The 12,962-nt window shown below is 36.8% G+C and overlaps 1 protein-coding gene across 31 annotated transcripts in view; it reads right to left on the bottom strand.

The window, feature by feature from the left end:
- The window catches only part of PTPN13 (protein tyrosine phosphatase non-receptor type 13), a 212,291-nt gene that overhangs the window by 33,729 nt on the left and 165,600 nt on the right, over positions 1-12,962 (bottom strand). For 30 of the 31 annotated variants that reach the window (XR_004972633.1, XR_004972635.1, XR_004972634.1 and 27 more), the window contains 6 exons: positions 12,251-12,425; positions 10,265-10,423; positions 8,980-9,151; positions 8,668-8,878; positions 4,764-4,834; positions 1,743-1,804 (listed from right to left, as the gene is read on the bottom strand). Coding sequence is in view for 28 of the 31 variants with exons in the window: in XM_036338751.1 (XP_036194644.1) it covers positions 1,743-1,804; positions 4,764-4,834; positions 8,668-8,878; positions 8,980-9,151; positions 10,265-10,423; positions 12,251-12,425 (850 nt within the window). In the remaining 3 variants the exon portion in view is untranslated. The remainder of the gene's footprint in view (positions 1-1,742; positions 1,805-4,763; positions 4,835-8,667; positions 8,879-8,979; positions 9,152-10,264; positions 10,424-12,250; positions 12,426-12,962) is intronic. The other variant, XM_036338834.1, reaches the window with a different exon arrangement.

The following is a 12,962-nucleotide window of genomic DNA, read 5'->3' as shown; positions in this document are numbered from 1 at the left end:
TCTTACTCTTTTTATTAAGAAAAAAGTAGAGATGATAGATGCAACATAGTTATTTCTTCATAAATAGTAGTTACATGATGCCAAACAGTTTCACAGAATTGCGAAACTCCAATCTTTATGAGAAATTCATAGTACAGACATTTGTATTCAATGACAGAATATTGTTTGAGCAACTTTCTCGAAGATTTTAAGTACAACAAAAAGTGTATGCAGCTATGAAAACAAAACTTGTAGTTTCTAGGGTTTTATGTTAATATAAACAGATATTCTACCCTTCTCCCTTTCAACAACATGCTGATATTTAAAAGGAAAATAAGCACTATACAACATGACTAACACTCAGAACATGTTAAAATTCAGTTGTTTCAGCTACATGAAATTGAAGTTATTGTGGCTAAACAAAGAACTGAATGTTGCTGTATCCAATCCACAAACATACAAATACCAGAAATGTTTTATGTGTTCCAATCATTTCTGCCTAATAATTCTTCTGCACAGTATCTTTTCAGGCCTTCCTGAACCATGTTGCAAGTTTGAGATGAAATAGTGAGATGAAAGGCACAGAATTTTGGGCTTCTGGCTACTAAATTAATTTTCTCCTCCTCCACTCAATCTAGTTCATGTCCAGAAATTTTGTGGAGATGATAAGATTTTCAGATTATGAGGAGAGCAATGCCCCAAGCTCTGGATTGTACATGGAAAGACATTCAAACAGTGAGGTTCAGAAATACATTGTATAGAATGTGTGTGGGATTAAACAATCTCACAAAATGAAGATCCAGCTGTGATTATTTTATTTTTTTAATCCTCACCTGAGGATATGTTTTCTATTGATTTTAGAGAGAGGAAAGGGGGGAGGGGGGGAGAGAGAGAGAGAGAGAGAGAGAGAGAGAGAGAGAGAGAGAGAGAGAGAAACATTGATGTGTCAGAGAAATATTGATTGGTTGTCTCCCATATGCACTCAGAATGGGGATCAAACCTGAAACTTGGATATTTGCCCTAACCAGGAATTGAACCCATGACCTTTCAATGCATGGGACAACACTCCAACCAACTGAGCACATGGGCCACGGCCAGCTGTGGTTATTTTAGAATGTACATTACATGCCAAAAGAGAATCATTAAGCAAAATGATAGCCAAACTAATAGGCATATATGTAGCCTCTAAGAGAGAGGCTGAAGTAGAATTCAGTTATATGATAAAATAATTTTGTTAAATCACCACCAGGTTTCTCTGTGCTAATCTTAAATGATTTAGGCTCTTTCATTTTGTATTGGTAAAGCATTTTCTATGTCTTTTAAGAAGCAAGTAGCCACGTGCTTTTGCCATTAATGGTTTTTCCTTAGTAGCAACAGAGAATTGCCACATGAAAGTCACTGCTGGTCAACATTAACCCAGAGGACCAATTTCACTCTTAATTCTTCTCTTCCGGGTACCTAAGACAACCAAAGGAACTGTGCACATTCATGAAACAGCCTGGCACGAAAGCTATCTACTTAAGTAATTATCTTATTTAGAAGCCGAGTGTGTGCCAAACATAGTAGGGTTATTTGTGTGGGGGTTTGACTATGTGAGCTTTACTTAGCAAGGCCTACTAGTTCACTGAAATATATTCCTATTATCAATATATGTTTCAGAAAAAGGCAAATATTTAAACGTGTAATCAGTTTGGTTCAAGATACAAACAAGCTGGCTATTTAGATAAGGAAGTAGGGCACGAAGAAGGTGGTCTCTTACTTACCTGGGAGAATGAGTCCTTAGGAGTGAGGGCAGGCTTGCTGCAAGGCTCCACTGTGTGATGACCTCAAAGGGACAACATGGAGAGTAAGGGATGAGCCAGGCAGGACCACAACAGGGACACCAAAATGATGAAAGAAAACCCACGTGTCTGAACATGATCTTATTTTTATTAGTACATGAAAAGAGGTCATGTCATAAAATGATTTAAAACCAACTAGATGGAATCAAATGTTTGAGAAGGATTTACCCCAAGGAAAAAGCCAGTAGCTTAAAAGAAAATAGTTTGCATAAAAGTTCCATTCAGCCTGGTCGGTGTGGCTCAGTGGTTGAGTGTCAACCATGAACCAGGTCACGATTCAATTCCCGGTCAGCACATATGCATGGGTTGTGGGCTCGATTCCCAGTGTGGGGTGTGGAGGAGGCAGCCGAACAATGATTCTCTTTCATCACTGATGTTTCTCTCTTTCTCTCCCTCTCCCGTCCTCTCTGAACTCAATTATATATATATATATATATATATATATATATATATATATATATATATATATAGTCAAGCTGAATGGTTCTAGGGTGAGTTACTGAATATGAATTATCACAAACCAAATGGGAGAGACATCACAGGCCTTGAACTAGATTCACTTTACTAATTAAGAGAAGATAACAAGTCTTTTAGACTATCAGTTTAACACAGTAAAATAAGTTTTGGATATAATTAGATATGGCTAAACTAAAGGTTACTTTGAACTCTTAGTTGTAGAGTTAAGAGTTCAAACATATATTAAAATAAGATTATGTTTCTCATAGTTAAAGTCATATTAAAAAAATTTGCTTCACTAAATTATATTTTTAAGAGATTTTGAAAGACATGGTAGCGTTTGGAAAAGTTAAAAAGAAAAAAGAAATACAGGTAAGTGTATTCAAGGACTTCTATTTAATAATGACCTAAAAATAATTTCACCTGGAAACATGAAGGTTGAGATAAGTTTTTAGGGATAAATTTCTATAATTTTGTGGATGATGTTACAGAGTCCAAGAATGGCTTTTAATATTACTTCCAGAAGATACAGTACATTATTAAACTTCTAGGAAAAATAATGAATAAAACATACTAATAATAAAGCACTGGTTCAAAATAATCATATTAGAATAGTATAAAACACAATAGTTTATTATGTGTAATTGCTCCCTCCTGTTCCCTGAACTGCCTCCTCCCCCTTTGTCTCCAAGCAACCACTGACCTGCTTTCTGTCACTGTAGATCAATTTGCATTTTTCTATAATTTTGAATATATGGAATAATACAGTTTGAACTTTCTTCCCCCCCACCCCAGTCTGGCTTCTTTCACTTAGCAGACTTATTTGAGGTTATTTTAATTATGTTCCTGTGTGTACCAACAGACCATTTTTATTGCTAATTAGTTCTGCTGTTAGGATTTGGACATTTGAATGTTTTCTGATTTTGGCTATCACAAAGCAAGCTGCTAAAAACATTCTTGTACAAGTTTTTGTGTATGGATAAATTTTTTTCTCTTGAGTGAACAAATAAGAATGGAATGGCTACATCATATGATAGGTGTATGTTTAAATTTTTAAGAAACTTTCAAATTGTTTTACAAAATAGTTGTACCATGTTACATTCCCCTCAATGACTACGAGAGTTATTATATGATTTATCAGAATTCATAAAGGAATTAGTTCTATGGGAGTCAAGTAAGAGAACCCAATAAAGACAGGTCACTAGGCAGTTTCTACAAGGGGGACAGGGAGCAGTGATTTTACTCTCTTTAGCTTAAAAAGTTACAAACAGGAGTCTTTCCAGTGGTCACTAGAAAAATGCTCTCTGGTTGTTCTGATAGTCTGACCCTAATGTGAACTGGAACTATTAGAGAGTAGATAGAAGGAAGGCGTTTAAGATAACAGAGGAGGAGAGGAACAGATCTGCCAGCTTTCAGAAGATAAACTACGACTGCAATCTTACCTACTTTTGGTACTTAGGTGCTACTACCTGATAACCTAAAAGTTTAATTATGTATGAAGTACTGAATTTACATTTCATATACATTAATTTTTTTCTTTTTTTTTTTTTTAAATAATTCTTTATTGTTGAAAGTATTACATATGTCCCCCCCATTACCCTCCTCAAGTCTGCCCCCACCCCAGACCCTCACCACCCCATTGTCTGTCCATTAGCCATGCATGTATGCATACAAGGTCCTTGGTTGATTACCTCCTACCCACCCACCCTCCCCTATCTTCCCTCTGAGATTCCGCACTCTGTTCCATGCTTCCATGTCTCTGGATCCATTCTGTTTATCAGTTTATTTTGTTACTTAGATTCCACATATGAGTGAGATTATGTGATACTTCATATACACTAATTTTCAACAACATTTCCCTGTGCCTAACATTCTTATTATTACATTAATACTAGCATTAATAGCTACATTTGCTGACCCCAATTATGTAAGTGAGAGCATAGAGTCAGACATCCTAGGTTTAAATTCTAGCTCTACTGGATATTAACTCTATGAGTTTGGGCAAGTTATCACACTTCTCTGTGCCTCAGTTTCCCCTTCTATAAAAGGAGGATAATAATAACACTATGTGACAGGGCTGTTGTTGCGGAGACTAAAGAACTTAGAAGAATACTTAGTGCAGAACAAGCATCAAATCAACGTTAACTGCTGCCACAATTACGAATTCTAAAATTTATATTATGATGTTAAAATGTAAGACATATATTTTGCTTACTCATTGCCATATTCACAATGCCCAGAACAGTGCCCAGAACAGATAAGAAATTAAGTAATGTCTGAATAAACTATTATATAACAATTAACGTGATTTTTCACATACATTATTATATTAATGCCTCATTATAACTTTGCAAGGTAGCTAGAGCTCCTGCAAAACACCCTGCAAAGGCAATAAGAACATTTTAGTGATAGTGTCCGTACCTGCTTCTGGAAAAAACACAGTTACGTCTCCATCACTATTTGTGTTATAAGTGAATATATCCTTACCATTGGCTTTGGCTGACTTTGGAGTTGAAATGGCAGACTTCTTGGAACTTGGGATCACTGGCTGACCATCTCTGTGTTATAAAAAAATGAAAAGACAATTGCAAATTACTCAAGAAGTTTGTTTAAATATCTTTTCAACCATCTCTTAATTAGACTAAAGAGTTTTATTTTGGATGGGCTTTAAGGGGTCTAGGCAACCCCTAAAACCAAAGACAAAATTTCATCGGTCTTCATCTATGTATTTTCTGAAGGGAAATATTCTTGACCAAAGAAAAGATTAAGAATCACTTCTTTATATAATCTCTTTTTGGGTTTCAGTTCAACATATCACATTATTTCCCCTCTCATATCAAACACTGGTAAAATTTCATGATCTAATAACTTGGTTCTCTGTCACTCAAGTAATAGTTCAAAGACAACTTAGAAATCATAGATCACTGTTTTGTGACCCTAAAGCCCTTGATACGTGTTTTACTTTTAAGTTATTTAAAGTGAAAATCTAGACAATATAATATATATTCAAAGGACCATGAGAAGAATAACATCACCCAATATGAAAAACAGTAAAAAAGACCAAGCCTGTTTGGCTCAGTGGATAGACCATTGGCCTGAGGACTGAAGGGTTTGGGTTTGATTCCAGTTAAGGGCACATGCCCAGGTTGCGGGCTTGATCCCCAGTAGGGGGCGTCCAGGAGGTGGCCAATCAGTGAATCTCTCTCAACATTGATGTTTCTACCTCTCCCTCTTCCTTCCTCTTTGAAATCAATAAAAACATATATTAAAAAAGAAAAGAAAAACAGTAAAAAAGACAGCATCTTGGAAACAGAGGGTTAGCATGTAGTGTTACTACTGTTAATACTTGAGAAAAAAGGGGGGCTGCCTAAGGTATACAATGTTGAGAGAGGCAATTTGCCATGGGCCCTATGCATTCCTGCATAGTATTCCTGGGTGACCCAGAAATGCAAGGCCGAGACCACTTTTTATCTGGGACAATTCTCAAGGCTATGCTTGTGGTGAGCAAGTTGAGGGATGACATAACTTCTTTTCCCAAACAAAAAGCAGGCTTTCTAGCAGCCACCACAAAGGGGCAGGTTCCTGGGCTCTTCTTAAAGTGTTCCTCTACTGGAATACAACACACTGCAAGTGCAGGAATCCACTAGGTCCACATATCTCATCTCTGTGGGCCTCAGAGACGTGTGGAAGTGACACCAATACCATTTTCAATAAGTATTTTGTCTCTGATGCACAAGTTTCATATCTCCGACCAGCATGCAAGAAACAATAACTGGCTAACTTATTAGCTTGCAAGTAGGGTAAAATCACAGACCCTTTACCATTCTTGACATAGAGATAATTAACATAAATAAAAACCCCTCCATTATTGCTCTCCTGTGGATAAGGACAGCAGATATATCAACAGTGGAGAGAGAGAGAGCTAGAAGAACAAACGGGAAAGCAATTGGGACTACCACTATCATATCTTTAGTGACTCCAGAAAAGATAGAAGTAGAAAGAAAAAAGAAAGCAATTTCAGAGCTAGAGTAAAGGGTGCTCTACTGATTTTGAGGCAATATATATATAAAAAAAAAAAAGTCAGCTAAATCTCTGGTTTACAGAGATGTTAATTTTCACAAAAATATTTTCCAGGTTGTTTGAACCCTTTCCTTCCCCACCAATTAACATTCAGCTACATCTATGAAAATAACTCCATGCCCAATCTAATTTTTAAAATATATGAGAGAAAACAGTCAAGAATTACATTCAAGGAAAAAAGTACATACAAATAAGTTTACTATCAAATGATTTAATTAATAGTTCCTATATTTTGGGAGACACACTCTGTAAAACTCATCATGTATCAAGATAAAAATGGGACGTTTCCCTTTATATAATAGAAGCCTGTAGTCTAGAAGGCCTGGATCATGTACATTGTGGGTGGCAGAATAATGCCCCCTCACCCCTGCCCAGTGTGTACATTGTAATCCTCAACCTGTGAGTATGGAACCTTACAAGGCAAAAGAGGTTTTTAGATGTGAGTAAGGTAAAGTTCTAGAGATGAGGAGATTATTTTGGATTATCTGGCAGGGCTTGATGTAATCACAATGGTCCTTATAGATGAAAGAGTGAGGCAGATAATCAAAGAAGAGATGTGATGATAGAGCAGAATGCTGGCTTTGAATATAGAAGAAAGCTATGAACCAAGGAATACCAGCAATCTCTAGAACGGGATGGACAACCCCTGGCACGCGTGCCAAACATGGCACGCCAGTAACTTTTGCTGGCACACGAAACCCTCTCTTATAATCTGACCATTTACAATTTTCTTCTTAATATCGACTTTTTTATTTTTCAGATAAATTCAGTGTAGGTGCATCTTAGATAAATAAATAATTTTACATAACAAGTTATCTTAAAGACCATAGACATGGATTGACGAGAGAGGGCAAGAGCAATTTCTATGCCTCTGCCTTAACTCTCCCTGCCTTCCTAGACCCGACCAGTGTTTTGGTTTCATCCACATACGCTTGTGAATCTTTGTTCTCAATGATGAATTTTAAGTCTCGTAATAGGAGTAGCCTGACGGATGAAAGTAGTAGCTCGTGCGTATCTCTGAAGGTCATGAAATATAAACCTGATGTAAAATCTCTGTCATCAGTGATGCAGCAGCAAAAGTCCCACTGATAATATCAAACGGAGTCATAAAGTTTTCTGTCAGACTATCAGTGTACATGTATACATTAAAAAAATAAACGTATTTTTCATCATCATATACTGTGTTTTTGTCGCTCGAATGAATTTCATTATTTCTTCAAGGTTCTTCACATACGTGCACCTTAAGAGATATCAAGTAGGCGTAACATGTTCTCAAAAAATTAGGGTTGGCACCCAGAAGAATTTTGAGTCAGAGATTTTGCTGGTTTTGGCATGCACTCCCAAAAAGGTTGCCCACCCCTGCTCTAGAAGGTGGAAACAGCAAGGAAATGGATTATCTTCTGGAGAAGGAATGCAGCTCTGCCTTGCTTTTAGCTCACTGAGACCCATTTTGTACTTCTGATCTCCAAAACTGTTAAGACAATAAACTTCTGTTGTTTTAAGCCACTATATTTGTAGTAATTTGAAATAATACATATATTTTTCAATTTATTTCATTTTTAAGTGAAACAAAAACTACTATTAGCATTTCTTATTAGGTGGAATTGTTGTTGTGAGGTAGAGTGGGTGTGGTGATTCCACGCCTCAACTGGATGTAGACATGAGGTATAGGCTTGACTGTCCCGACACTGGGGGTGGACCAAGACTGGCCTAAGCCAATCAATATGTTCCTGTCCCTTTGTTTCAATTCAGGAACTGGCCTTAATTTAGATCTAAGACAATCAGCACACGATCCTTGCTTTACCACGGTGATTGGTGAGGCTTTTGAAGACTGCTCTGGATGGTGTAGTATGCAGGTGCGAGGCGTGAGCCTGACACAGACATGCAACTTTTGTGCAGGAAACATGCACAGATTAGAGAATAAAAACAGCAAAGACATGGAGCCAGAGGCCTAATCAAATTTTACCTGACTACTACATAACCTTTTTAACCATAAATGGCAGGAAATTCCCTTTCTTGTTTAAACCAAGTTGAGTGATATTTTCTGTTACTTGCAACTGAAAACATCCTAACTGACAAATGTAGTAACCACCCTATTAATAATCGCAAATGTATATCCAAACACGAATCTGCTGCAAGTGCTCTGAGAATCTCTTGTCGATCAGGAAGTCTATTTAACTTAAGTTCTGCCAGTTTAGTCTGTGCATTACTAATTCAGGAATATACCTTTAAGAAAACATAAATAAAACCAAGAGCTGGAAATGTGTACGCAGACACAGACAGAACCCACAAATAACTGCAGAGTAAGTACCTTGTTGCTTTTAACACCAGTGAAGGAAGTGACATGTCTAATGCTCTCTCAGCTGCTTCCACGGTCATGCCTTGTGTGCTGACTCCATTCACATAGTGGATGATGTCTAATAGCTGGAGATTACCCTCCGTCGCTGCAGCTGACCTTGGATTGATATCACTAATATATACCACTTGATGAAGGCTGTCGTGACCTCCAGATAAGGAAAAACCTTCAGGGAATAAAAAAATATTTGTTTCCTTAGCCTTAAGAGTATTTATTTTTAATCCGGCCAAGAAAAATCACACTGCATAAAGCTTGAATTTGCATTACCCAATTCTTCTTTGTTGCACGTTAATGTAATGTCAGGTAGCAAATGAGGCGGCACTGGCATCCTGGGTAATTCTAGAACTCTCCCAAGAACCAATCTGACTGTCTTGGGTGCAGCCCGTAGCAGATTCACTGCATCTGTGTGAGTAATGTTTGTAACATCTGTATCATTAACCTACACAAATGAGAAAGGAGAAAAAGTAAGATTATAATTTTTGGATCAGAGAAGTTGCCAAGGAAATATATTAACCCCACCCCCCACCCCCCGCCCAACTCAGCGATTTTCAAGCAGTGTACTGCGGCACACTGGTGTGCCACAAGAATTTTTAAAACATGCAATACCTGACTATTCAGGGGCACTGACCTCTTTTCCCTTAGATTGTAAAAAAAAAATAAAAATGACAACAGCTAACACAACAGTAACTGACCGGTGTGAATGAGTCAAAAAATTTTTGATACCTATTTTTTGTCTGATTTTCAAAAAATATATTTTTTGGTGTGCCACAAGTTTTAGCAATTAGTTTATGTGTACCAGATGAAGTAGGTGGAAGATTGCTGCCCTAACTTTTTTATATATAATATATATTAGCCAGTAAGAGATTCACAATAAAGACTGGTCCCTAGCCCTGATTGGTGTTTCCTGTGTTCCAGGAGGCTGCAGGTTTGATTCCTGGCCAAGGCACATGTTAGGGTTTTGGGCTTGACCCCGGGTAGGGGGCATGCAGGAGGCTGCTGACTGATGTTGCATTCTCACATCAATGTTTCTCTCTCTCTCTCTCTCTCTCTCTCTCTCTCTCTCTCTCTCTCTCTCTCCATTCCTCTCTTTCTTTCTCTCTCTCAAAAAAATAAAAATCAATAAACTATTAAAAAAAAAGAATAGTCTCTAATTTATTGGTAATAGCCTGTACTGTGAAAATATAATAAACACAATGATCAAGTAATTATAAGTAAAATATAATGTAAGATACTTAACAAATGCATCATTTTTTTGCTAGTATAGGAAACTTATCCTTATAGTAATTTAAGAAACTTTCTGTCCTTGAAACCCAAGATAACTTGTTTAATGCTTTAACTGAGTTGAGAGGGACTTCCAAATTAAAAAGAGAACTTTAAGCATTTTTCAAACTGTTAACTGTATAAAGGCCTTTACTTTTAAGAGGTAGAGAAGGAAAACAAACCAAACAGAGAAATAGAATGTTACATTAACTCAACCTTCTTATTCTTTCTCTCCACCTCTTGCTTGCTCTCTGGCTACATTTGCAAAAATTCATTCCATGTAGTATCTTACCTTTATGAGCCGGTCCCCAGGTTTTAGCCTTCCGTCGCTTTTGGCTGGATCCTGAATGACATCATGAACATAACAACCAATACTCTGACTGCCTTTGGTTACTGTAAAGCCCAGGCTTCCTTTTTCCGATTTAATTAGGGTAATGACAAGTTCTACTTCCTAAGGGAAGAAAACAGTGATTCCTTTAGGAAGTCTATTCTGCGTGACACACAAACAGAAAGATGACTGTTATTTCTATTGAATAACAGAGTGAGGAAACCAATCCCTAAAAGGTTACTTATCTTGTCCAAATGAAGAAGCCAGGCCTATCCAACTCTAGATAGAATACCCTCCAATGTGAAAGTTGGGTTTAAATACAACATTATATGTTCGTCTAGAGCAGTGGTTCTCAACCTTGGCTGCACATTAGAATCACCTGGGAATCTTTTTAAAATCCTGATTTCTGGGCCTCATCCTCCGGAAATTCTGTTTCTTTGTTACTAATGTTGTGGCCCCACCCCATAACAAAGAAACAGAATTTCCGGAGGATGAGGCCCAGAAATCAGGATTTTAAAAAGAATCCTAGGTGATTCTAATGTGCAGCCAAGGTTGAGAACCACTGGTCTAGAGGCTATCTGAGACAGAATTTACTCATGCTTCAATTCTTGTATTTTCAGGATAAACAAGGACACATTAGTGGCTATATCTTGATTATCGAAGAATACTTTCTGAAGGGAAGGTTCAGAAAATTCTTTATATATTTCTAGATAAGCAAAATAGATGTCAAGAGCCACAAAAAAGGTTTGTTTTTTTATTTATTTTTTCGGTTAACCCTCACCCGAGGATATTTTTCCCATCGCATTTTCAGAGAGAGTGGAAAGGAGAGAGGGAGGAGGAGAGAGACAGAGGAGAGAGAAAGAGAGAGAGAGAGAGAGAGAGAGAGAGACTGATGTGAGAGAGACATATCGATTGGTTGCTTCTGGCACATACCCCAACTGGGGCTGGGGATCAAATCTGCAACCCAGGTATATGCCCTTGACCAGGAGTCAATCCCGTGACCCTTTGGTGTGCAGGCTGATACTCTAACCATTTAGCCACACCAGCCAGGGCTTAGTGTTTTTTAATTTTTTTGTTAATATGAAATCTTTGGGTGACTACATATCACAACTTCATATATTTAGTTGCATACATTTTTTTTTTTTAAGATTTCAGCTGACACAAAGGTTGCTTACAGCTTATAGGGGTGATGACAGACTTCTTAGGAAATAATTCTAAGATTAGTTTCACTCTATTGCTGAGAATGAAACTGAAGATATAGATACTATTCACACACACACACACATACACACACACACACACACACACACACACAATTATAGGCAAACAAAATATTTGGAAAGATTAACTCCAAAATGTGTATGGTTTTTGGGTGGTGGGATAATAGTGTTAATTGTCTTTTTCTTTGTTTTCTAATTTTCCTACGACAAATATTTATCACATGAATAATAAAAACAGTTTTGAAAAAGACTAACTTTAGATCAGTGTAAATGATATTATTATTATTGAATATTTGGCTTCTAAACTCAATTTGTAGGCTTAGAAGTTCTAGGGCTATTAGTTCAATGTAAAGGAATCCATTTGCTCACACAAAAACAAGTATGGCGGAGAAAAAAATTTATTCAGTCTTGATTAAAAAATAATTCATTAGAATTTAGCAAATAGCAGATACTGAATTAGATGCTCTATGTATATTATTCCGTTTAATCCTCACCACATGAGGTTACTAGACCCATATTTTAAGGCCAAAACTAATAAGACTCAGAAGAGTTAAGTAATTTTTCCACAGGCATCTGCCAAATGGCAGTAAGTCAGCGGCAGAAACAGGATTTGCACCTAAATTTTTTTTTTGCTTTTTCCCCTAATTCTCAGCAGAGAGACATACTAACTATGCTATCTATTTACTGGACATGAATATGAAGGTATTTTAATACAGCATAAACAACTCACCAGCTCTAAGTCTTCAAGGTGGTTTTCCAAATTAGTCTTCAAAGATGTCAAGCTATCTTGTCTGGTTGGTTCAGAGGTGTGACGTATATGATATTTATCTGTTAAATTCGTGGAAATAGATTCTGTTTGGGGTGGTCCAGGAGTCACATCCAGTGGTAGAGGGGAAGGAGGATTACTACAGAGACAAAGAAACAAGACTTTTCAAATACATTTCAATGTCAATATAGTAAGTTTGTGCTGCAAACAGAAAACTTTAATATTCATATCGGCTTTTGATTGAGATTCTAGCTACTTTTTATCTGACTCTGGACTATGAATTTATCTCACATCTGTTATATGCTAACATTACCAATGTTCTATTTTGAAGCTCTTTATAAAATGCACAAATCAGTAAGACAGATTAAATAAATATACTCTTGATTCCTGGTTATTAATTTAAGGCTGAAGCTAATGTGTTTAAATTTACTAAGAAAGAGAAGAAGTAAGAAAATAAATGTCTTATTTCTGTGGTTATTTTAGATGATACAATAGGAAAACAAAATACTTGAATGAATATGACTGAACCTGGATATATATACAAAGACATAACCAAACAGTAAAATGTATGACTAACTATTGGAGGCACACATGTCTCTTTATATGCCTCTGTTTTCAATGATTTCTCCTTTTCCCATCTTCTGTACTCTTGTATATCCTACCTTATGCAAACTCT

Source organism: Myotis myotis, unplaced genomic scaffold (genome assembly GCF_014108235.1).
Source record: "Myotis myotis isolate mMyoMyo1 unplaced genomic scaffold, mMyoMyo1.p scaffold_m19_p_1, whole genome shotgun sequence".
Lineage (NCBI taxonomy): Eukaryota > Metazoa > Chordata > Mammalia > Chiroptera > Vespertilionidae > Myotis > Myotis myotis.
Note: the sequence above shows the minus strand (reverse complement) of the source record. Positions and strands in the feature narration are given on the sequence as shown.